Genomic DNA, 26,090 nt, shown 5'->3' on the forward strand with positions numbered 1-26,090 from the left:
TTATATGCACAAACCCTGACCTCAAGATATAAGTATATATAAATAACAATATGTATTTAAAACAAAACAGACTATAGACACCAGACAATAAGAATCCACAACTTTCATTCAAAAGTGGAGAACATGGAACAAACAGAACTGCTGAAGGATTATCTTTAATTACGTTATGCCAATATTAAGTCACCACTCATGCAATAACCATAATATTTAAAAGAAGCTTTATGGACCCTACATCTAAAGTGAAGTCTAATTTTCACCAAATGTGGAAAAAAGAAAAGGCAATTATTATTTTTCTCATGACAGGCGCTGCAATAATAACAGGGTTATTTGTGCCAAAACAGCACAGAGCTTTCATATTAAAAAAAAAACTTACAGAGAATCATGTGGAAAGAAGAAAATCCACTCAGTTGCTATGTAATGCTCACAAGACACTGAATAATTAATTACAGATTAATTAGATTTAGTTCAGTTGTCCTGTGTAACTGCATTTGTTGTTCAGTCAGATTCAGCCTCTTGCTGTTTGTTATGCAACATTTATCTCTAGCTTTATGGTTTTGCTTTTTTTCTATTTATTTTTGATCAAAACATACTTCAGTCTCTCTGTCTGTGTTACTTACAGTGCACTTAGTAAATGTAGCCTGACATAATAGTTTCAGTTTTCTATTTCCACCTTTTTACAGCAGACAAAGAGGGCTGCAGACCAAAATGGCTGCTGTGCTTCACAAACACAAATGCTGCACAGAGGATGATGAGACTGTGCCGGTTACCACGTGCTTCTTCCCTTCCCCCTCCTGCCTCTCTCTTTCTCTCCATCTCCTCTCAACCTCCTTAGGATAAATTGTGACCGTTCCCTTTTCACCTGCAGTACATTTTAAACAGTTAAACCCCAAAACACTGTATCATTCTTTGATCATATTTATTGAATTGAATGAACTAACTTTGTTATATTCAAGAGGAATTCCACCCTGGGTCCTTTTGTATTGCAATCACAACTGCTGCTGTGACATGTGTAGCCCAAAACCCACGGCTGTAAACTGTTATGAAGGGAACTAGGTCACTGAAAAGTAGTCCACTGCATGGTTGTGTTTTTCGCTGTGAGAGCAATCTGTAGCAAAGCTTTAGCAGGGATGAAGCCCTGAATTATTTTTATTTTATTATGGCAAGATAGTGAGAAGACTATCTCTGATAGCCATACAGCACATTATAACTCCTTTTTGCATTTTTCAGAGTACGAGGTCTCAACATGGAAAGCACATTGTTATGTATTTCGTCAGCACATAACATCAAGTTTCACTGCAAGATGAGGCAAACATTTGCCAGCACTACTATATGACAAATTTAACAAATAATTAATATGATAAAGAAACAATGAAAACAAGGTGGAAATACTAATTCAATAAGATGACTGTAGTGTCATAAAGCAAAGACAAAAGTACACCCTTTGTACCGAGCATGAATCAGCATAAGAGAATGTGCAGTAACAAAAAATATTGATTCATTTTCAAAACAACTGAAAAGTATCTGCTTAGGCTTGTAGACTATACCAGTCAAGAAAAAAAAAGAAAAGAAAAAAAATTCCACTGTTAAGCATGTCTAAATAGTAAGGTGTGGTGGGAACTAATGAACTAATTTATTCAGTATCGTTTTAAATTCACATTTTCTGAACCATTCTAATGCATTTTGTAATTTTTATACCCCTGAACAACTGTCTATAATCTTTACTTAGATAGATACCTGCAGACTACTTTTGGAACAGTAAGGACTGAAACTGAGTAGACCTGATGATATAAATACAGTATGAGAAGTGTCAAAATAATCACTGATCAGTGGCTTAAATAATATATATATATATATATATATATATATATATATATATATATATATATATATATATATATATATATATTTATTCAGGAATATATATATGGGAATATAGATTTTCAGGAATTTATGATCTCACCTCAGTGGGTATATTCTCTGACTCGGTTTTATGCCTTTGAACTGTCCTGGTAGCACTTTGGTCAATACTCATAGTGCTTTGGCTGAAGGGTCGGGAGTTCTTCACATCACTCATTCGAGAGTCAGTAGTACCATACACCTCATAACTGAACCCCTGCTTCAGCGTACCGGTGCCGCCTACGTCTGCATAAAGGGGAGGATAATATGGAATAACAGGAAGATTCCCGCTGGATTTATAAAACAACCTCTCGCGTCTCCACCTGTAGATTCTGACTGATATAATAACCACTAAACACGTGATGAAAAGGAAGGAAACTACAGCCAGAGCCAAGACTAAGTAAAAAGTCAGGTTGTCATTGTACTCCTTGTCGTGTGTCAACTCAGTGAACTCTGACAGCACTTCAGGGAAACTGTCCGCCACCACCACGTTAACAATGACTGTAGCAGAACGAGAGGGCTGCCCGTTGTCCTCCACTATAACAGTCAGTCTTTGCTTGACAGCATCTTTATCAGTGACTTGGCGGATAGTTCTGATTTCTCCATTCTGTAAGCCCACTTCAAACAGCGCCCTGTCTGTGGCTTTCTGCAGTTTATAGGAGAGCCAGGCATTCTGTCCAGAGTCCACATCAACAGCCACCACTTTAGTCACCAGATAGCCCACATCTGCTGAACGAGGCACCATTTCAGCCACCAGAGAGCCACCAGTCTGGACTGGGTACAGAACCTGAGGGGGGTTGTCGTTCTGGTCTTGGATCATTATTTTCACAGTCACGTTGCTGCTGAGTGGAGGAGAGCCTCCATCCTGCGCTTTTACGCGAATATGGAACTCTTTTGTTTGCTCATAGTCGAAGGAGCGCACAGCAACTATCTCCCCCCGCTCTACATTCACTGAAAAATAAGCAGAAGCTGACATTCCATTCAGCTGACTATCCTCAAGAAAATACGAAATGCGCGCATTGCTTCCATAGTCCATGTCGCTGGCTTTGACGGTGAGGAGTGACATACCAGGTGAATTATTTTCATTGACGAAAGCGGTTAAAAACTGTTGCGGGAACGTTGGTGCGTGGTCATTTACGTCCGATATTCTTAAATTAATACTCTTGTTTGTGGAAAAAGGCGGGGAACCCTCATCTACTGCTGTAATAGTTATATTATATTCTGGTACTGTTTCACGATCCAAAATATCGTCAGATATCAGACTATAGAAATTAGGTGCGGAGGACTTGATTTTGAAAGGCAAATCTTGGCTAATATAACACCTAACATGACTATTTTTACCTGAGTCCAAATCTTTAATATTGATCATTGCTATGACGGTATTTAGAGGGGAATCTTCTGGTATTGCATTGGAGAGGGAAATTATGCTAATTATAGGGGCATTATCATTTAGGTCGGTCACTTCAATTAGCACCTTGCTTGTGTCTGTAAGCCCCCCTTTGTCCGTGGCTTCAATGTTTATTTCATAATGTTTAGCTTTTTCATAATCTAAAACACCAGTTACACTTATTTCTCCGCTGTGGGGGTCTATAATAAACAGGGAAGATGCACTGCTGGTATGCTGTGAGAACGAAAATGTTATCTCTTCATTTGTTCCCTTATCATTATCAGAGGCACTGACTCTTAAAATAACGGCGCCCTTCGGTGCGTTTTCAGGAACGGTAACCCTGTAAACAGACTGGCTGAATACTGGCGCATTGTCGTTAGCATCCAGAACAATGACGTTTATTTTGACTGAACCCGATTTCTGAGGGTTACCTCCATCAAATGCTGTCAGAGTTAATTTATGCTCTTCTTGTTTTTCTCTATCAAGCGATGTGTGAAGAACCATTTCAATATATTTTGTACCATCGGGAAGAGATACAACGTTCAGTTTGAAATTATCTGAAGGGTTGAGTTTGTACATTTGAATGGTGTTCATTGCTACATCGGGGTCACTGGCACTCTCTAAGGAATATCGAGCCCCCGGTGAGGCAGATTCAATAACCTGGAAATTGTATTCCTTCTTGGAAAAATACGGAGCGTTGTCATTGATATCTAAAATCTCTACATCGATTCTGTGTAGCTCCATTGGATTTTCAAGGATTATTTGGAAATGAAGAGAGCACGGAGACACTTGCTTGCATAATTCTTCCCTGTCTATCCTTTTAGCCACTACTAAAGTCCCTTTATCTGAATTCAGACCAATGTACTCACTGTCGTCCTCGGTAAATATCCTAGCACGCCCAGATTTCAATCGCTTAATATCCAAACCTAGATCTTGAATTATATTCCCGACAACAGAGCCCGTCGCCATCTCCTCTGGTATAGAATAACGGACCTGACCGACAGCCATTTCTGCGACGCAGATGCAGACAAGCAGCGGCAACAATGAAACAATTTTCTTTTCGGCGAAAAAACAAAAAACACCCATAGTGACGAAATTGTTCACAATATCTGAATGAGGCAAAGAGAAAAAAAACACGGTGGGAAAACGGACGAAATATTTGGTCACAAGTTAACAACTGAGTACGGGGTGTGTGGTTTGTCAGTCTAGCTCCGAATAAAGCAACAGAATGGCGAGGGAGGACCTCGACTAGAAAAAAAGCTCTGATTTTACTGATACTAACCAACAGCGGCACTTAGGGACATAAAAGGGAAATGCAGAAATAGCAGATTAGATAGATAGATAGATAGATAGATAGATAGATAGATAGATAGATAGATAGATAGATAGATAGATAGATAGATAGATAGATAGATAGATAGATAGATGTTGTGTCTCTGTCCAAGGTACTGGACATTATAAAGTATTGTAATAATAATTCTAACCTCTAGAGGAGAGTCTGGTTCATCCAGGATGCTCTTTTCACTCTGTATCCGCTGCATCGTTCCTGTAGAACTGGGGTCCATTATCAGCACGTTCTGACTACCAGCTCTGCCGAACTTACAGTCACTCTTTCTGGAGTCAGTCGTCCTGCACACCTCGTAATTGTACACGTGTGGCAGAGTCCCTGTCCCTAAAGTGTCTGAGTAACGTGGTGGATAATATGGAATGACAGGGAGGTTGGAGTGATACAGGATGCGAGACTGTCTCCACCTGTAGATTTTGACTGATATAATAACCACTAAACACGTGATGAAGAGGAAGGAAACTACAGCCAGAGCCAAGACTAAGTAAAAAGTCAGGTTGTCATTGTACTCCTTGTCGTGCGTCAACTCAGTGAACTCCGACAGCACTTCAGGGAAGCTGTCCGCCACCGCCACGTTAACAATGACTGTAGCTGAACGAGAGGGCTGCCCGTTGTCCTCCACTATAACAGTCAGTCTTTGTTTGACAGCATCTTTATCAGTGACTTGGCGGATAGTTCTGATTTCTCCATTCTGTAAGCCCACTTCAAACAGCGCCCTGTCTGTGGCTTTCTGCAGTTTATAGGAGAGCCAGGCATTCTGTCCAGAGTCCACATCAACAGCCACCACTTTAGTCACCAGATAGCCCACATCTGCTGAACGAGGCACCATTTCAGCCACCAGAGAGCCACCAGTCTGGACTGGGTACAGAACCTGAGGGGGGTTGTCGTTCTGGTCCTGGATCATTATTTTCACAGTCACGTTGCTGCTGAGTGGAGGAGAGCCTCCATCCTGCGCTTTTACGCGGAAGTGGAAATCTTTGATCTGCTCGAAGTCAAAAGAGCGCACTGCATGGATGACTCCACTATCAGCACTAACGGACACATACGAGGAGACTGGCACTCCGTTAATGGAGGAGTCCTCCAGTATGTAAGAAACACGGGCATTCTGGTTCCAGTCAGCGTCTGTTGCTTTGACCGTGAATATAGAGAGACTTGGTGTATTGTTTTCTACAATGTAGGCCTCATATGAGGTCCTGTCAAAGACGGGTGCGTTATCATTGACGTCTGAGATCTGTAAGGTAAGAGTTACGCTGCTGGAGAGGGAGGGCACTCCCTCATCAGAGCAGGTCAATGTGATATTATACTCAGAGACTCTCTCTCTGTCTAAATCGCTTTCTGTCATCAAACTATAGAAATCACTGGTTGTAGACTTCATCACAAAAGGAATATTTTCATTCATTGTGCACTGGACCTTTCCATTTTCACCTGAATCTGCATCCTTAGCATGAATCATTGTGACCATAGTACCGGGCTTTGCGTCTTCTGTTATTACATTGGGTTTAGACATGATGTGAATATCAGGTTTATTGTCATTCATATCAATCACGTCAATCTTCACTTTACACGAGTCAGCTAGTCCTCCGTCATCACTTGCACGAATGTTTATCTGAAATGTTCGAGCTTTTTCATAGTCAACATTTCCTATAAGCCGAATTTCACCACTTTCACCGTTTACTTCAAATAAACCACGGGCATTGTCTAATATACTGGAAATTGAATAAGTTATTCTACCGTTAGATCCATGATCCGCATCTGTTGCTGTAACTCTCATTACAGTAGTTCCGACTGCCAAATTTTCTCTTATCGAAGCTTCATAAATTGACTGCGTAAAGACAGGAGCATTGTCATTTACGTCTAAAACAGTGATTAGAATCTGCATTGTTCCTGTCATCTGCGGCTCTCCCCCATCCAGCGCCGTCAGTAACAGAGACAAGTGTTCATGTTTTTCTCTGTCAAGAGGTTTGTCTAAGATCATTTCAACGTTATTCGTTCCATCTGCCTGATCATGCAATTTAACCACAAAATTCCCTGACGGTTCAAGTTTATAGGTTTGCAGTCCATTTAAGCCTACATCAGGGTCGACGGCACGATCTAAAATGAATTTAGCCCCACGGACGGCGAATTCGCTAATTTTAAATTTGACGTCATTCTTTTCAAAGGACGGCGGGTTATCGTTAATATCTGTTATCTCAACTGTCACACTGTAAAATTCCATTGGATTTTCTAGTATAATTTGAAAATGCAAAGCGCAAGGCGTTGTTTGCCCACAGAGCGCCTCTCTGTCGATCCTATTCTTGATGAGGAGGACTCCTCTATCGTTATTCAGCTCAAAATATTCATCGGTGTCTGGAGAAAAAATACGAGCTTTACCCGATTTTAATCGTCTAACATCTAAGCCGAAATCTTTTGCCATGTTTCCAACTAGAGAGCCTTTCGACATTTCTTCAGGAATCGAGTAGCTCACCTGTCCGAGCACCGAGCTGAGAGAGAGGACCGAGAAAAACAACAGTACTTGCCCTCCCATTGTTCCCTCTGAAGATATCCCGATGACAAGCACGTATGGATGCGACTGATTTTTAATCCCAAATGAAGAGGTTAAAGCTGATTTTCAATCATATTCCCAAAACATAAAAGAGACACGACGTCCTGTGTCCAGTAAACTGTAGACAATGAGGGTTGCTTCTCCCTCTTTCTCTCTCTAAAATAAAGGCATGATGGGAGGTACAAGAGTCGCCGTTAAATTTGAAACGGACTGGGCAACAGCGGCACTTTGAGTTCAGGAACTATCATTGCATTTTAAATGTTCAAAATGAAATAACATACATATACTAAACATGAAAACTAAACATTTACCATGTGGGAAACATTCGAAGAGTTTACGGTTCAAAAATGTTACTCAAAGTAATACAGATATCTGAATTACAAGATTGTGTGACGTGAATTCCTCGAGCTGTATTGATTGCATGAAATAATCAGTTAAATTATGAACTGTAAGTTACTTTTACTATGAAAAAAAGATCATGTCGCTATCCGAGGTGCTGAAAATAAGATGACAAGCATTAATTCCTTGATATTAATTTTGAATGGTTGGGAAATTCTAACCTCTAGAGGAGAGTCTGGTTCATCCAGGATGCTCTTTTCACTCTGTATCCGCTGCATCGTTCCTGTAGAACTGGGGTCCATTATCAGCACGTTCTGACTACCAGCTCTGCCGAACTTACAGTCACTCTTTCTGGAGTCAGTCGTCCTGCACACCTCATAATTGTACACGTGTGGCAGAGTCCCTGTCCCCAAAGTGTCTGAGTAACGTGGTGGATAATATGGAATGACAGGCAGGTTGGAGTGATACAGGATGCGAGACTGTCTCCACCTGTGGATTTTGACTGATATAATAACCACTAAACACGTGATGAAGAGGAAGGAAACTACAGCCAGAGCCAAGACTAAGTAAAAAGTCAGGTTGTCATTGTACTCCTTGTCGTGTGTCAACTCAGTGAACTCCGACAGCACTTCAGGGAAGCTGTCCGCCACCGCCACGTTAACAATGACTGTAGCTGAACGAGACGGCTGCCCGTTGTCCTCCACTATAACAGTCAGTCTTTGCTTGACAGCATCTTTATCAGTGACTTGGCGGATAGTTCTGATTTCTCCATTCTGTAAGCCCACTTCAAACAGCGCCCTGTCTGTGGCTTTCTGCAGTTTATAGGAGAGCCAGGCATTCTGTCCAGAGTCCACATCAACAGCCACCACTTTAGTCACCAGATAGCCCACATCTGCTGAACGAGGCACCATTTCAGCCACCAGAGAGCCACCAGTCTGGACTGGGTACAGAACCTGAGGGGGGTTGTCGTTCTGGTCTTGGATCATTATTTTCACAGTCACGTTGCTGCTGAGTGGAGGAGAGCCTCCATCCTGTGCTCTTACGCGGAAGTGGAAATCTTTGATCTGCTCGTAGTCAAAAGAGCGCACTGCATGGATGACTCCACTATCAGCACTAACGGACACATATGAAGAGACTGGCACTCCGTTAACGGAGGAGTCCTCCAGTATGTAAGAAACACGGGCATTCTGGTTCCAGTCAGCGTCTGTGGCTTTGACTGTGAATATAGAGAGACTTGGTGTATTGTTTTCTACAATGTAGGCCTCATATGAGCTCCTCTCAAAGACAGGTGCGTTATCATTAACGTCTGAGATCTGTAAGGTGAGAGTGACACTGCTGGAGAGGGAGGGCACTCCCTCATCAGAGCAGGTCACAGTGATGTTATACTCAGAGGCTCTCTCTCTGTCCAAATCACTGTCTGTCATCAAACTATAGAATTTTTCTGAGACTGACTTCAATATGAAACTATTACTGTCATTGATGTCGCATTGCACTTTTCCATTTTCAGAGGAATCTGCATCTTCTACATTTATCATTGTTACAACGGTGTTAGGCTTCGCATCTTCTGATATAACATTTGATTTAGACATGATATGAATATCGGGGCGGTTGTCATTCGTGTCTATTACATCAGCTATTAATTTGCATGAACCACTTAAACCTCCGTCATCACTCGCTCGAATATTAATCTGAAAAGTTCTGGTTTTCTCATAATCAACCTTTCCAATCAAAGTGACCTCACCGCTTCTTTTATTGATTTCAAAAATCCCATAGGCATGATCTAGTATAGCTGAAATTGAATAAGTTATTCTGCCATTAGACCCGTCATCTGCATCAGTTGCAGTAACTGTCCCTACAACAGTTCCGACTGGTGCATTTTCCTTTATAAATGCTTTATAAACGGGCTGTGTAAAAACGGGAGCATTGTCATTAGCATCTAAAACATTAACGTGAATCTGCATCGTTTCCGTCATCCGCGGCTCGCCACCATCCACCGCCGTCAGAACCAAACTTAGGTGTTCATTTTTCTCTCTGTCGAGGGGTGCGTTCAGAACCATCTCCACGTTTTTACTACCCTGTCCCTGATTATTTATTTTCAGAGAAAATATATCACTTGGTTTAAGAGCATATGCTTTTAAACTATTTTCGCCCACATCAAGATCGGTCGCCCGATCTAAAACGAATGCTGTGCCACTCAGCGCAGATTCGCTTATATTAAAATGTGCCTCGTTCATGATGAAAGTCGGAGGATTGTCATTTATATCTGTGATTTCAACAGTGACACTATAAAATTCCATCGGATTTTCTAATAAAATCTGAAAATGTAAAGCGCAAGGCGTCATTTGTCCACACAGCGCCTCTCTGTCTATCCTTTCTTTAAGTAGGAGAATTCCCCTTTCGCTGTTTAGCTCGATGTAAGCTGTGTTGTCTCGAGTAAAAACCCGAGCCCTGCCGGATTTCAGTCTTTGGATGTCTAAAGCTAAATCCTGAGCTATGTTACCAACGAACGAGCCTTTCGCCATTTCCTCAGGAATAGAGTAGCTGACCTGTGCGACAGTTGAACCGAGGGAGAGGACCGAAATGAACAATAGTACTTGCCGTCTCGCTGTTATTCCTGCCATCATCAATATATCCATATGTAAACCCTTTGTCCCGATTCACGTTAACTGAACAGAAATCCGTAACAGAAAGCCCAAGGTTTATGTATCTGCGTTCGGTTACATTCCCACAAACGGTTTTTATTGAATCTCTCCGCTGTGCTTCTCGATAAAATAGAAGGAGATGATGGGAGGTACTCCTACACATCAGCGACGAACTGATACATCCTGGTCAACAGCGTCCCTCTGAGTTCAGAGTAAAAAATTACATAAGAATTACTCATGAAAACTGAAGAGTAATGTTTAGGTAGAAATGAAATTGCTGTATAAGGACTGATTTTAATACGATAAGGAAAAATTAGAATGAGGAAATCCATCTCCATTAAAAAAGAAAAAGCAATGAGCGAGCCTATTTTGAACAGGTGATTGAGATAGCAATTAGAATGTTTTCAAATACTGAAAGATGTTTTGAACCTAGAGTGGGAATAGGCGAGAATAATATGTTTCCGTCAATAAAACTCTGTATACCTGGAATTACAATCCATGCCAAGAACTAGAAACAATATAAAGGCTGGACATTAAAAACAAACAAACAAACAAACAAACAAACAAAACAAACAAACAACCCCCCCCCCCCAAAAAACCCCCCCCCCCCACCAACAACAAACAAATTAAATGAAAACGAAAATCTCCTTAGGTTAAATCTATGAAATAAGTTACAAAGGTAATCTCTATCCATGGTTCTGACTGAAGACGGAAAAAGAATCACAACCACGTTATATATTAAAACGGGCCTGCATTTGCTACGGAAATGAAACTAAAATAACCAACCTCCAGAGGAGAGTCTGGTTCATCCAGGATGCTCTTTTCACTCTGTATCCGCTGCATCGTTCCTGTAGAACTGGGATCCATTATCAGCACATTCTGACTACCAGCTCTGCCGAACTTACAGTCACTCTTTCTGGAGTCAGTCGTCCTGCACACCTCGTAATTGTACACATGTGGGAGAGTCCCTGTCCCCAAAGTGTCTGAATAACGTGGTGGATAATATGGAATGACAGGTAGGTTGGAGTGATACAAGATGCGAGACTGTCTCCACCTGTAGATTTTGACTGATATAATAACCACTAAACAAGTGATGAAGAGGAAGGAAACTACAGCCAGAGCCAAGACTAAGTAAAAAGTCAGGTTTTCATTGTACTCCTTGTCGTGTGTCAACTCAGTGAACTCCGACAGCACTTCAGGGAAGCTGTCCGCCACCGCCACGTTAATAACGACTGTAGCTGAACGAGAGGGCTGCCCGTTGTCCTCCACTATAACAGTCAGTCTTTGTTTGACAGCATCTTTATCAGTGACTTGGCGGATAGTTCTGATTTCTCCATTCTGTAAGCCCACTTCAAACAGCGCCCTGTCTGTGGCTTTCTGCAGTTTATAGGAGAGCCAGGCATTCTGTCCAGAGTCCACATCAACAGCCACCACTTTAGTCACCAGATAGCCCACATCTGCTGAACGAGGCACCATTTCAGCCACCAGAGAGCCACCAGTCTGGACTGGGTACAGAACCTGAGGGGGGTTGTCGTTCTGGTCTTGGATCATTATTTTCACAGTCACGTTGCTGCTGAGTGGAGGAGAGCCTCCATCCTGTGCTCTTACGCGGAAGTGGAAATCTTTGATCTGCTCGTAGTCAAAAGAGCGCACTGCATGGATGACTCCACTATCAGCACTAACGGACACATATGAAGAGACTGGCACTCCGTTAATGGAGGAGTCCTCCAGTATGTAAGAAACACGGGCGTTCTGGTTCCAGTCAGCGTCTGAGGCTTTGACTGTGAATATAGAGAGACTTGGTGTATTGTTTTCTACAATGTAGGCCTCATATGAGCTCCTCTCAAAGACAGGTGCGTTATCATTAACGTCTGAGATCTGTAAGGTGAGAGTGACGCTGCTGGAGAGGGAGGGCACTCCCTCATCAGAGCAGGTCACAGTGATGTTATAGTCAGAGGCTCTCTCTCTGTCTAAATCACTGTCTGTTACTAAGGTATAGAAATTATTAGATGTGGATTTCAACACGAAAGGAATATTATCACTTATAAAACACTGAACTTTACCATTTTCATCTGAGTCTGGATCTTGAATGTTAATCATTGTAACAACTGTGTTGGGCTTTGCACTCTCTGATATAATTGTTGATTTAGACATAATTTTAATCGTTGGTTCATTGTCATTTATATCAACGACATCGACAATAACTTTGCAAGAATCAGTGAGTCCTCCGTTATCCCTTGCCCGTACATTGATTTGAAAATGTCTTTTCTTTTCATAATCCAACCGCCCCATCAATTTAACTTCACCGTTTTCATCGTTTATTTCAAACATATGTCTGACGTCATCCAAAGTATTTGTGATTGAATATGTTATTTTACCATTCAATCCATGATCAGCATCTGAAGCACGAACAGAAGTCACAGTTGTGCCTTTTGTAGCATTTTCGGATACAGTGCCTTTGTATACCTGCTGCGTAAAAACGGGTGCGTTGTCATTGGCATCTAACACTGAAATAAAAATCTGCATTGTTCCTGACATCTGTGGCTCTCCTCCATCTACAGCGGTCAACACTAACTCAATAAAATCATTTTTCTCTCTGTCCAAGGGCTTTTGTAAGACCATTTCAACATTTTTTGTACCGTCAGCTTGGTTGTGCAATTTAAGTATAAAATTATCGCTTGGTTTGAGGACATAACTTTGGAGAGTGTTTGTACCCACATCCAAATCTACAGCTCTTTCTAAATCAAATTTAGCCCCAACAACGGCAGATTCACTAATGACGAATTTAATTTCATTTTTTTCAAAAGTTGGCGGATTGTCGTTAATATCTGTTATTTCAACTGTAACACTGTAAAACTCCATAGGATTTTCTAACACAATCTGAAAATGCACAGCGCACGGCGTGGTGTCACCGCATAACGCCTCTCTGTCTATTCGCTCTCTGATTAGAAGGACTCCTCTCTCGGCGTTTAACTCGACGTATTCTCTGCTATCACCGGAATAAACACGAGCGTTGCCCAGCTTTAGCCTTTTAACATCTAAGCCTAAATCCTGAGCTATATTTCCAACTAAGGTACCTTTCGCCATTTCCTCCGGAACAGAGTAACTGACCTGCCCGAAAGCATCACAAACAACCAGAAGTAAAATAAACAGCTGTACTTGCCGTCTCATTTTGTGTATGTGGGTCGTTAAGATTAAAAGGAAGACTCCTAAAAATCCCTTTGGATGGCAGACAGACAATCACAATTAATACGAAGAAAAACAATCCTCAAAACGGAAGGAAAATTGTTACAATTTGCGTCGCCTTTGTGCATATCCGCCTGACAAACGAAGACAATGCGGTCGGTCCTGCCGTTTCTCTCTAATACACCGAAAAGGAGAGGCGGCTCAGCAGAAAATATACCACAACTGCAACAAAGAAGGCAACAGCGGCCCATTGAGTTCAAACAGAAAAATTACAGGAGAAATGATGACACATAACAAAAGCGTGAAGTCACTTAATTTTAAATGTTGTGTATAACATTTTTTTAATATAAAAACTGTCTAAAATAACAGACGAATCCCACAAAAGTTGAAAACGAGCCTCAAATCACATTAAATACGTAGCACTCTTTTTCATAATAAACGTAATGATATACTTATACATGTTGCTCTCCAAGGTGCTGAAAAAAAAGACTAACGAAAATAACAAGTTATATTGCGCCGTTTGTGATGTAATACTAATTCTAACCTCTAGAGGAGAGTCTGGTTCATCCAGGATGCTCTTTTCACTCTGTATCCGCTGCATCGTTCCTGTAGAACTGGGGTCCATTATCAGCACGTTCTGACTACCAGCTCTGCCGAACTTACAGTCACTCTTTCTGGAGTCAGTCGTCCTGCACACCTCGTAATTGTACACATGTGGGAGAGTGCCTGTCCCCAAAGTGTCTGAATAACGTGGTGGATAATATGGAATGACAGGCAGGTTGGAGTGATACAGGATGCGAGACTGTCTCCACCTGTAGATTTTGACTGATATAATAACCACTAAACACGTGATGAAGAGGAAGGAAACTAAAGCCAGAGCCAAGACTAAGTAAAAAGTCAGGTTGTCATTGTACTCCTTGTCGTGAGTCAACTCAGTGAACTCCGACAGCACTTCAGGGAAGCTGTCCGCCACCGCCACGTTAACAACCACTGTAGCTGAACGAGAGGGCTGCCCGTTGTCCTCCACCATAACAGTCAGTCTTTGTTTGACAGCATCTTTATCAGTGACTTGGCGGATAGTTCTGATTTCTCCATTCTGTAAGCCCACTTCAAACAGCGCCCTGTCTGTGGCTTTCTGCAGTTTATAGATGAGCCAGGCATTCTGTCCAGAGTCCACATCAACAGCCACCACTTTCGTCACTAGATAGCCCACATCTGCTGAACGAGGCACCATTTCAGCCACCAGAGAGCCACCAGTCTGGACTGGGTACAGAACCTGAGGGGGGTTGTCGTTCTGGTCTTGGATCATTATTTTCACAGTCACGTTGCTGCTGAGTGGAGGAGAGCCTCCATCCTGTGCTCTTACGCGGAAGTGGAAATCTTTGATCTGCTCATAGTCAAAAGAGCGCACTGCATGGATGACTCCACTATCAGCACTAACGGACACATACGAGGAGACTGGCACTCCGTTAACGGAGGAGTCCTCCAGTATGTAAGAAACACGGGCATTCTGGTTCCAGTCAGCGTCTGTTGCTTTGACTGTGAATATAGAGAGACCTGGTGTATTGTTTTCTACGATGTAGGCCTCATATGAGCTCCTCTCAAAAACAGGTGCGTTATCATTAACGTCTGAGATCTGTAAGGTGAGAGTGACGCTGCTGGAGAGGGAGGGCACTCCCTCATCAGAGCAGGTCACAGTGATGTTATAGTCAGAGGCTCTCTCTCTGTCTAAATCACTGTCTGTTATAATGCTGTAAAAATTACTGGATGTAGAAGTAATTGCAAATGGAGTGTTTTTATTAATCGTACACCCGACTTTACCATTTACGTCGGAATCAGGATCATTAACACTCATTACAGCTACCACTGTGCCCGAAGGCGAATCTTCTCCTATTGAAATTGACGATGATATTATTTTTATAACTGGACTGTTGTCATTAATGTCTCCTACATCAATAATGACTTTGCTCGAATCAGACAGTCCTCCTCTGTCCACTGCCTCTACGTAAATCTCATACTTTTGGGCTTTTTCATAATCAAGAGGGGCATTTAGTACAAGATGCCCGTCTTCCGTAATGACGAATACATTTGAAAGGCCCCTCATGCTATTTCCAATTACGTAGCTAACCTCCCCATTAGAGCCTTTGTCTGCATCGGAGGCGCTCACTTTGGTAATGACTGTCCCATTGACTGAGTTCTCTTTGATTTCAGCTTTGTAAACGGTTTGTGTAAAAACAGGGGCGTTATCATTAGCGTCTAACACTGTAATATGAATTTGCATAGTCCCAGACCTTTGCGGCTCTCCTCCATCAACAGCTGTTAACAGCAATGATCCATACTCCTGCTTCTCTCTGTCTAGAGATTTCTGTAAAATCATCTCGACCTTTTTACCACCATCAGACTGACTGTTCATTTTAAGTATAAAATTATCGTTGGGCTTCAATGTATAGCTCTGAAGACCATTTAATCCTATATCTGGGTCTATTGCTTTTTCTAGCATGAATTTAGAACCGACGACTGCAGACTCGCTGATTTCAAAGCGCCTCTCTTCCCTTTCAAATACGGGAGCGTTGTCATTAATGTCTGTGATTACCACAGTGACGGGAAATATTTCTATTGGATTTTCTAAAGCAATTTGAAAATGTAAAGCACAAGGCGTCCTCTGGCCACAGAGAGCCTCGCGGTCTATTTTTTCTTTGATGACGAGTAGTCCCTTTTCCTTGTTAAGCTGAAGATACTCTGCATTGTCTCCGGTGTGGATACGAGCTCTGCCGGCTTGTAATCGTTTAACATCTAAACCTAAATCCTGAGCTATATAACCGACTAAAGAGCCTTTCGCCATTTCCTCGGGGATAGAGTAGCTGACCTGACCGAACACAAAACGAGGAAAGAGGACCAAGAAAAACAACAGTACTTGCCCTTTCATTGTTCTGTTAAGCATATCCGTCGAACAGAACTAATGTTCTCTCTTTGTTTTGCAATCCGCGTTACAGAGCAAAAAATAAATGTACAGCTAAGTTCTGATGAATTAAAATCCAACGATATGGTTGTTCCATGAAGATTATTCGTGCCTTCTACCTTATGCACTACAGTGTATGCCGCACGCACACGAGTCCTTCGCTCTTTGAGAGGACGGAGGATGTGCCGTGTTTCAAATCATTTAAAACATGCTGGCGCTGGTCAACAGCGGCCCACTGAGTTCAAAACTCGAAAGTGCAATGTTCAGGATTTAAAAGTCTCTCTAACACTACACCTATGAATTTTAGCGAAAATACCAGACAAAACACATTAATCATTCCGTTTTAATGACAAATAAGATAATACTAAATTAGACAACGAGTTTCCTTATTGATAAAATATTAATTCAATACGAAACTACTCAACTGAAGTGTAAGCAAAATAGGACAATGCTTAGGGAAAAAAGATACACAATAATAAAATCGATAATCCCTTCGCTATCCAAGGTACTGAAATTACTTGGACAGGTAGTAAAAACAGCGGGGAATAGTATTGTATAGATTTATCAGAATTTAAAGAGTCTAACCTCTAGAGGAGAGTCTGGTTCATCCAGGATGCTCTTTTCACTCTGTATCCGCTGCATCGTTCCTGTAGAACTGGGGTCCATTATCAGCACGTTCTGACTACCAGCTCTGCCGAACTTACAGTCACTCTTTCTGGAGTCAGTCGTCCTGCACACCTCGTAATTGTACACATGTGGCAGAGTCCCTGTCCCCAAAGTGTCTGAGTAACGTGGTGGATAATATGGAATAACAGGGAGATTGGAGTGATACAGGATGCGAGACTGTCTCCACCTGTAGATTTTGACTGATATAATAACCACTAAACACGTGATGAAAAGGAAGGAAACTACAGCCAGAGCCAAGACTAAGTAAAAAGTCAGGTTGTCATTGTACTCCTTGTCGTGCGTCAACTCAGTGAACTCCGACAGCACTTCAGGGAAGCTGTCCGCCACCGCCACGTTAACAATGACTGTAGCTGAACGAGAGGGCTGCCCGTTGTCCTCCACTATAACAGTCAGTCTTTGTTTGACAGCATCTTTATCAGTGACTTGGCGGATAGTTCTGATTTCTCCATTCTGTAAGCCCACTTCAAACAGCGCCCTGTCTGTGGCTTTCTGCAGTTTATAGGAGAGCCAGGCATTCTGTCCAGAGTCCACATCAACAGCCACCACTTTAGTCACCAGATAGCCCACATCTGCTGAACGAGGCACCATTTCAGCCACCAGAGAGCCACCAGTCTGGACTGGGTACAGAACCTGAGGGGGGTTGTCGTTCTGGTCTTGGATCATTATTTTCACAGTCACGTTGCTGCTGAGTGGAGGAGAGCCTCCATCCTGCGCTTTTACGCGGAAGTGGAAATCTTTGATCTGCTCGTAGTCAAAAGAGCGCACTGCATGGATGACTCCACTATCAGCACTAACGGACACATATGAGGAGACTGGCACTCCATTAACGGAGGAGTCCTCCAGTATGTAAGAAACACGGGCATTCTGGTTCCAGTCAGCGTCTGAGGCTTTGACTGTGAATATAGAGAGACCTGGCGTGTTGTTTTCTACAATGTAGGCCTCATATGAGCTCCTCTCAAAGACAGGTGCGTTATCATTAACGTCTGAGATCTGTAAGGTGAGAGTGACACTGCTGGAGAGGGAGGGCACTCCCTCATCAGAGCAGATCACAGTGATGTTATACTCAGAGGCTCTCTCTCTGTCTAAATCACTGTCTGTTACTAAAGTATAGAAATTATTTTCCGTTGATTGTAATATGAACGGAATATTTTCATTTATTGTGCAGCTGACTTTGCCATTCTCGCTGTCGTCTATGTCTTGAATATTAATTATTGTCACTACAGTGTTGCTTTTGATATCTTCAGATATAACATTTGTTTCAGACATTATGTTAATAATGGGGTGATTATCGTTCACATCCATAACGTCAACTATTACTTTGCATGTGTCCGTTAGTCCTCCGTCATCACTTGCACGCACATTTATCCGATAATTGTTTGACTTTTCGTAGTCAATATTTCCTGTTAATCTAACCTCGCCTGTGTGTTCATTTACCTCAAACAGTTGTCTGACATCGTCTAAAGTATTTCTGATCGAATACGTTATTCGTCCATTTGATCCATAATCAGCATCTGATGCACTGACTATAGTCACAACTGTGCCTCTTGGTGAATTTTCTGCGACATTAGCATTGTATACCGACTTCGTGAAAACGGGTGCATTATCATTAGCATCTAACACCGTGATCTGAATCTGCATTGTCCCTGACAGCTGAGGTTCTCCTCCATCTACGGCCGTCAACACTAAAGATAAATGTTCATTTTTCTCTCTGTCAAGAGGCTGTTTTAAAACCATCTCAACATTTCGGGAGCCGTCTGGCTGATTGTGTAATTTAAGAGCAAAATTATCAGTCGGTTTGAGGATGTAGTTTTGGAGACCATTAATTCCCACATCCAAATCCACCGCCCTTTCTAAATCAAATTTCGACCCGATGACTGCAGACTCGCTTATTTTAAATTTAATATCCCCTTTTTCGAAAAGGGGGGCATTATCATTTATATCCACAATTTCAACATGTACTCTGTAAAATTCAATAGGTTTCTCTAAAATAATTTGGAATTGTAGAGCACATGGAATCATCCGACCACAGAGCGTCTCTCTGTCTATTCTTTCTTTGATAAGGAGGACTCCCCTGTCTTTATTTAGCTCAATATATTCTCTGCTATCACCAAAAAACACACGAGCCTTGCGTGATTTTAGTTTCTCTACGTCCAAACCCAAATCTTGTGCTATTCTTCCAATTACGGAAGCCACTGACATTTCCTCGTTAATGGAGTAGCTGACATGCCCCAAAACGGAGCTGACAAAAAGGAACGAGACAAAAAACGGTACTTGCCGTTTCATTGTTCTCCTCGGTAATATGACACAGGCAGAAACACACGTTTATTTCTGCTGAATAAAATGCGTCAACCTTTACTCCCAAGGAACGCCAGAAAGTCAATGCATATTCCTCGACAAAGAACAAAACAATAACCGAGACATGTTTTCCCGTCCACTCGAAAACGTCGTGTCCTCTATCCAGTATGTGCCTCCTGTCGCTGGGGTTTTAAGATCGGGGAGGAACTGTTGACAACGTACACTTGCAGAGTAACATGCTGGACTACAGCGTCCCTCAGAGTACAGACGGCAAAACTACAGGAGAAAAGATGAAAAAAAAGAAAAAAAGAAAAAAAACATTTGGAGCAATCTCAAAAATATTAAAGTTAAACGATTTTATACTGTCGACTGGTATCGTTAAATGCAATTGAAAGTGCATTAAAGATATCCCAAGAAAAAAAGGTTGGTGTAGGGAATTCCCCAAGATTGAACCCCCCCCCCCCCCCCAAAAAAAAAAACAAAAACAAAAAACAGAAGACATTGACACTCATGTACACAGATATAGAATAAACACGCTGTCAGCGATTGAATACAACATGGTGAGCAAATGCAACAGAAATGGGGCTTATGTGTTGTAACATTCTCATCTTTACAGGAAAGCCTGTTATAACTGATATCACTTTTTTTAGGCCATAAAATGCCATTTTCAATAAGTATTCCAATACACTATTAAAATGTCCTAAAATATTTAGACTACTAATATGAAAAATAAGTACTAAAATATGGCTTAGCTGGGTTTGGAATACCCTGGTAAATTTAGATCAACACAGCAATATTGCTTAGTTTTGCACACAAATTACAACATGTAAACTGGTTTATAATACTTTTATCAACTTATGAAATGGCTAAAATGATAGAAACAAGATAATGGGAGAAAATACAAGTGTAGTTTTATCTTTCCAACCACTTTAGTGTGCAACATAACGATTATTCAGAAACGTATTATTCAGAAATGCTAACCTCTAGAGGAGAGTCTGGTTCATCCAGGATGCTCTTTTCACTCTGTATCCGCTGCATTGTTCCTGCAGAACTGGGGTCCATAATTAGCACGTTCTGACTACCAGCTCTGCCGAACTTATAGTCACTCTTTCTGGAGTCAGTCGTCCTGCACACCTCGTAATTGTACACATGTGGCAGAGTCCCTGTCCCCAAAGTGTCTGAGTAACGTGGTGGATAATATGGAATGACAGGCAGGTTGGAGTGATACAGGATGCGAGACTGTCTCCACCTGTAGATTTTGACTGATATAATAACCACTAAACACGTGATGAAGAGGAAGGAAACTACAGCCAGAGCCAAGACTAAGTAAAAAGTCAAGTTGTCATTGTACTCCTTGTCGTGCGTCAACTCAGTGAACTCCGACAGCACTTCAGGGAAGCTGTCCGCCACCGCCACGTTAACAATGACTGTAGCAGAACGAGAGGGCTGCCCGTTGTCCTCCACTATAACAGTCAGTCTTTGTTTGACAGCATCTTTATCAGTGACTTGGCGGATAGTTCTGATTTCTCCATTCTGTAAGCCCACTTCAAACAGCGCCCTGTCTGTGGCTTTCTGCAGTTTATAGGAGAGCCAGGCATTCTGTCCAGAGTCCACATCAACAGCCACCACTTTAGTCACCAGATAGCCCACATCTGCTGAACGAGGCACCATTTCAGCCACCAGAGAGCCACCAGTCTGGACTGGGTACAGAACCTGAGGGGGGTTGTCGTTCTGGTCTTGGATCATTATTTTCACAGTCACGTTGGTGCTGAGTGGAGGAGAGCCTCCATCCTGTGCTCTTACGCGGAAGTGGAAATCTTTGATCTGCTCGTAGTCAAAAGAGCGCACTGCATGGATGACTCCACTATCAGCACTAACGGACACATATGAGGAGACTGGTACTCCGTTAACGGAGGAGTCCTCCAGTATGTAAGAAACACGGGCATTCTGGTTCCAGTCAGCGTCTGTGGCTTTGACTGTGAATATAGAGAGACCTGGTGTATTGTTTTCTACAATGTAGGCCTCATATGAGTTCCTCTCAAAGACAGGTGCGTTGTCATTAACGTCTGAGATCTGTAAGGTGAGAGTGACACTGCTGGAGAGGGAGGGCACTCCCTCATCAGTGCAGATCACAGTGATGTTATACTCAGAGGCTCTCTCTCTGTCTAAATCACTGTCTGTTACTAAACTATAGAAATTGTTAGATGTAAATTTAATTTCAAATGGAATATTTTCATTTATCACGCAATTCACTTTCCCATTATTTTCAGAATCAGGGTCATTTACGCTCATTAAAGCTATTACTGTCTTGCGGGCTGAGTCCTCCGGTATTGAGCCTGACGCTGAAATCATATTTACAACGGGTCTATTGTCATTCAAGTCAATTACATCGATGATCAGTTTACTTGAGTCAGAGAGTCCACCTTGATCGATTGCTTCTATGTCTATATTATAATTTTTTTCAATTTCGTAGTCAATCGGACCATCTAATATCACATCACCTTCACTATTAATATGAAATAACTTTGAAACTGTATCCATGCTATTTCCGATTACATAGGTCACCTCTCCATTTGTGCCTTTGTCTGCGTCAGAAGCCGTGACCTTAGTAACAAGTGTTCCCTTTACAGAGTTTTCTGTAATGCTTGCTTTGTAAACGGGTTTACTAAAAACAGGTGCATTGTCGTTTGCATCTAATACGGTAACATAGATTTTCATTGTTCCTGTCATTTGCGGTTCACCTCCATCTTCCGCAGTCAAAACTAAAGATATATGTTCTTGTTTCTCTCGGTCCAATGGCTTCTGTAAAAGCATTTCTACTTTCTTGCTTCCATCACTTTGTGCGTGCAATTTAAGAACAAAATTGTCACTCGGCTTAAGAGTGTATCTCTGCAGACCATTCAGTCCGATATCTGGGTCTATTGCTTTTTCTAGCATAAACTTAGAGCCAACGATCGCTGATTCGCTGATTTCAAACACTCTCTCCTCCTTTTGGAAAACGGGAGCATTATCATTAACATCGGTAATTTCAACCGTAACTGGGAATAATTCCAGTGGGCTCTCTAACGTTATTTGAAAATGTAAAGCACAAGGCGTTGTCTGTCTGCACAGGACTTCGCGGTCTATTTTTTCTTTAATGAGGAGGACTCCTCTTTCGCTATTCAGCTCGATGTACTGAGCGCTGTCTCCGGTATAGAGACGAGCTTTACCTGACCTAAGACGTTTGACATCTAAACCTAAATCTTGGGCTATATTGCCGACCAAAGATCCTTTCGCCATTTCCTCTGGAATTGAATAGCTAACCTGCCCGACCACATAACTGAGGCAGAAAATGGAGATTATCAGTACTTGCCGTTCCATTGTTCTGTCCGACACCGCTGTCACACCACGGCTATGTTGTTTTATTCCGTTTAACGATTAAAATTCCACCAAAATGAATAGAAAGGATAAAAAGGAATCTGTTTTAATCCACCCCTTACAGTAGGAATCCGTTTTAAGCTGCCCATGAATTTGATCTGATTCCCAAACCGTGCGCTCTACGTCTGAGTGTGCTTCGTCGGGATGTTGACTGGGTGGATGTGTTATTAAAGAAATTCAATAACTCGACAGATTGTGCAACAGCGGCGCGATGAGTTCACAATGTGAAAGTACACGAGACAAACAGTAGAAGACGAAGGACAAAAAAGAAGTAGAAAAAAGCCAGCGCATGTCTATAATGAAAATGAGGAGGATGACAGAAAAAACAAACGGCGTTTTCTCATCTTGAGCAATAATGGAATGAACGTAACTACAGAAATTCATTCACACAGAATGGAAACGAGAGATTGTTGAAAAAAAGAATTTACTCCAGGCATACAAATATATACAAGAAGCGCATAAAAAAGGAACAATGTAGAACTGTGCCCTATTTGTCACTGTCCAAGGTGCTGAATCAGTGTCGGACTCGCGTTTTTTCACAAAACAGTACCTCATACATGCACACAGATTTAAAAAAAAATTTAAACCCAAATGACAAACCTGTATAGGAGAGTCTGGTTCATCCAGAAACAAAAGTCTGGTTCAGACAGTAAAAAAGTTAACATTTCAAAGTTGGCTAGATCATTATATAACTAACCTCCAGAGGAGAGTCTGGTTCATCCAGGATGCTCTTTTCACTCTGTATCCGCTGCATCGTTCCTGTAGAACTGGGGTCCATTATCAGCACGTTCTGACTACCAGCTCTGCCGAACTTACAGTCACTCTTTCTGGAGTCAGTTGTCTTGCACACCTCGTAATTGTACACATGTGGCAGAGTCCCTGTTCCCAAAGTGTCTGAGTAACGTGGTGGATAATATGGAATGACAGGCAGGTTGGAGTGATACAGGATGCGAGACTGTCTCCACCTGTAGATTTTGACTGATATAATAACCACTAAACACGTGATGAAGAGGAAGGAAACTACAGCCAGAGCCAAGACCAAGTAAAAAGTCAGGTTTTCATTGTACTCCTTGTCGTGGGTCAACTCAGTGAACTCCGACAGCACTTCAGGGAAGCTGTCCGCCACCGCCACGTTAACAATGACTGTAGCTGAACGAGAGGGCTGCCCGTTGTCCTCCACTATAACAGTCAGTCTTTGTTTGACAGCATCTTTATCAGTGACTTGGCGGATAGTTCTGATTTCTCCATTCTGTAAGCCCACTTCAAACAGCGCCCTGTCTGTGGCTTTCTGCAGTTTATAGATGAGCCAGGCATTCTGTCCAGAGTCCACATCAACAGCCACCACTTTAGTCACCAGATAGCCCACATCTGCTGAACGAGGCACCATTTCAGCCACCAGAGAGCCACCAGTCTGGACTGGGTACAGAACCTGAGGGGGGTTGTCGTTCTGGTCCTGGATCATTATTTTCACAGTCACGTTGCTGCTGAGTGGAGGAGAGCCTCCATCCTGCGCTTTTACGCGGAAGTGGAAATCTTTGATCTGCTCGTAGTCAAAAGAGCGCACTGCATGGATGACTCCACTATCAGCACTAACGGACACATACGAGGAGACTGGCACTCCGTTAACGGAGGAGTCCTCCAGTATGTAAGAAACACGGGCATTCTGGTTCCAGTCAGCGTCTGTGGCTTTGACTGTGAATATAGAGAGACCTGGCGTGTTGTTTTCTACAATGTAGGCCTCATATGAGCTTCTGTCAAAGACAGGTGCGTTATCATTAACGTCTGAGATCTGTAAGGTGAGAGTGACACTGCTGGAAAGAGAGGGCACTCCCTCATCAGTGCAGGTCACAGTGATATTATAATGAGGCGCAACTTCTCTGTCTAAAACAACCTCTGTCAGCAAACTGTAAAAGCCATTGATGGTGTTCAGTATTTTAAAAGGAACGTCATCATTCATATTACACTTCACCTCTCCATTCCTGTCAGAGTCAGGGTCATTTACGCTTAGCATTGCAATTACAGTACTCTCAGGCGAGTCTTCTAAAATGGCATCTGACTTAGAGAGTATTTTCACCTGAGGGCTGTTGTCATTGACATCAGTAACATCTAAGAGAATCTTACTGGAATCAGAGAGCCCACCATTGTCCGTAGCTTCTATATCTATTTGGAAGAGCTTCGTTTTTTCATAGTCTATTTGACCGATCAGGATAACCTCTCCAGTTTTTCTATCAATCTGAAATAAATCTGATAAACGACGTTTGCTATTGGAAATTGCGTATGATATTTCCCCGTTAGAGCCTCCATCTTTGTCAGATGCTCTAACAGTTATAACGCTGGTTCCAGCCGGTGAATTCTCGGTTATTGTTGCTTTATATACTGGCTTAGTGAAAACTGGTGCATTGTCGTTTGCATCCAATACGTTAACAGTGATCTGCATTGTACCTGACATACGCGGCTGCCCGCCATCCAGAGCAGTTAATAATAACAATATATGTTGTTCTTGCTCTCGATCTAGAGGCTTCTGTAGAATCATTTCCACCTTCTTACTCCCATCCGCTTGGTTTTCTAATTTCAGCGCAAAGTTGTTTGTTGGATTAAGCGAATAGCTCTGGAGACCATTTGTACCGATGTCAGCATCGATGGCTTTCTCCAGCACAAATTTAGACCCAATGATGGCTGACTCGCTGATTTCGATGCGCTTTTCGCTCGATGCAAAGCTGGGAGCATTGTCATTAATATCTGTGATTTCTATTGTTATTCGAAACAGTTCAATCGGATTTTCCAGAATCATCTGTAAAAGTAAAGCACAGGGCGTCGTGTCGCCACACAGCGCTTCTCTGTCTATCCTTTCTTTTATAAGCAGGACACCACGGTCTCTATTCAGCTCAATATATTCGGGACTATCTCCAGAATGAACGCGCGCTCTGCCGGATTTCAGCCTTTTAATGTCTAAACCTAAATCCTGAGCCACATTACACACTAAAGACCCTTTCTCCATTTCCTCAGGAATGGAGTAGCTGACCTGCCCGAACACAGAGGTGAGAGAGAAAACCAAGAAGAACAACAGTACTTGCCGCCTCATTGCTTTGCAGGGATAATCCTGTGTCCTTTTAATAAAACTGCAATCCACACGAATCATGATAATAATTCCGACCATGTCTCAAAGACAGTTTCAGTGAAAAAAGAATAACAGTTTTCGATCTCCGTAAGCGGTATTCCTTATAAAAGAGAACAGGCAGTTACTGTGCGTTTCATTGTCTACCAGTGTGCAAATCGAAAGGGGAGGTACATTTTTCAGCGTTGACGAACGCTGCCATACTCGGGCCAATAGCGGCCCTTTCTGTTCAACAGACCAAACAGCAAAATCTGGAATGAGGATGATGATGCTCATGGAA

At 42.2% G+C, this 26,090-nt stretch overlaps 6 protein-coding genes across 43 annotated transcripts in view; all 6 read right to left on the bottom strand.

Moving 5' to 3' along the window:
• LOC134644348 (protocadherin gamma-C5-like) overlaps nt 1–26,090 on the bottom strand; it is a 306,637-nt gene that overhangs the window by 57,767 nt on the left and 222,780 nt on the right. The window contains exon 1 of one of the 38 annotated variants that reach the window (XM_063497525.1): nt 10,938–13,487. The exons of 33 other annotated variants lie outside the window; for them this stretch is intronic. In XM_063497525.1, coding sequence (XP_063353595.1) covers nt 10,938–13,322 — 2,385 coding nt within the window. In that variant the 5' untranslated portion in view covers nt 13,323–13,487. Of the gene's footprint in view, nt 1–1,960; nt 4,499–4,767; nt 6,515–10,937; nt 13,488–26,090 lie in introns of those variants that run through there. 4 more of the 38 variants (XM_063497642.1, XM_065469910.1, XM_063497420.1 and 1 more) reach the window with 4 other exon arrangements.
• On the bottom strand, nt 7,647–10,372 carry LOC134637719 (protocadherin beta-16-like). Its single transcript, XM_063488227.1, has one exon. It carries the CDS (start codon nt 10,143–10,145, stop codon nt 7,647–7,649), a length of 2,499 nt encoding a protein of 832 aa, XP_063344297.1. The 5' UTR covers nt 10,146–10,372.
• Nucleotides 13,741–16,444, bottom strand: LOC134637730 (putative protocadherin beta-18). The gene has a single exon (XM_063488239.1). The coding sequence runs from the start codon at nt 16,276–16,278 to the stop codon at nt 13,741–13,743; it is 2,538 nt and encodes an 845-aa protein (XP_063344309.1). The 5' UTR covers nt 16,279–16,444.
• Nucleotides 16,812–19,494, bottom strand: LOC134636745 (protocadherin beta-16-like). The gene has a single exon (XM_063486873.1). The coding sequence runs from the start codon at nt 19,264–19,266 to the stop codon at nt 16,861–16,863; it is 2,406 nt and encodes an 801-aa protein (XP_063342943.1). The 5' UTR covers nt 19,267–19,494; the 3' UTR covers nt 16,812–16,860.
• On the bottom strand, nt 20,242–22,802 carry LOC134637735 (protocadherin beta-16-like). The gene has a single exon (XM_063488253.1). The coding sequence runs from the start codon at nt 22,636–22,638 to the stop codon at nt 20,242–20,244; it is 2,397 nt and encodes a 798-aa protein (XP_063344323.1). The 5' UTR covers nt 22,639–22,802.
• On the bottom strand, nt 23,372–26,047 carry LOC134637742 (protocadherin beta-16-like). Its single transcript, XM_063488263.1, has one exon. It carries the CDS (start codon nt 25,850–25,852, stop codon nt 23,372–23,374), a length of 2,481 nt encoding a protein of 826 aa, XP_063344333.1. The 5' UTR covers nt 25,853–26,047.

Source organism: Pelmatolapia mariae, linkage group LG2 (assembly GCF_036321145.2).
Source record: "Pelmatolapia mariae isolate MD_Pm_ZW linkage group LG2, Pm_UMD_F_2, whole genome shotgun sequence".
NCBI lineage: Eukaryota > Metazoa > Chordata > Actinopteri > Cichliformes > Cichlidae > Pelmatolapia > Pelmatolapia mariae.

Excerpts from the sequence above, each read along its gene's own strand:
- LOC134636745 (XM_063486873.1), bottom strand. The coding sequence starts at position 19,266 with ATGAAACGGCAAGTACCGTTTTTTGTCTCGTTCCTTTTTGTCAGCTCC.
- LOC134637730 (XM_063488239.1), bottom strand. The coding sequence starts at position 16,278 with ATGCTTAACAGAACAATGAAAGGGCAAGTACTGTTGTTTTTCTTGGTC.
- LOC134637742 (XM_063488263.1), bottom strand. The coding sequence starts at position 25,852 with ATGGTCGGAATTATTATCATGATTCGTGTGGATTGCAGTTTTATTAAA.
- LOC134637719 (XM_063488227.1), bottom strand. The coding sequence starts at position 10,145 with ATGGATATATTGATGATGGCAGGAATAACAGCGAGACGGCAAGTACTA.
- LOC134637735 (XM_063488253.1), bottom strand. The coding sequence starts at position 22,638 with ATGGAACGGCAAGTACTGATAATCTCCATTTTCTGCCTCAGTTATGTG.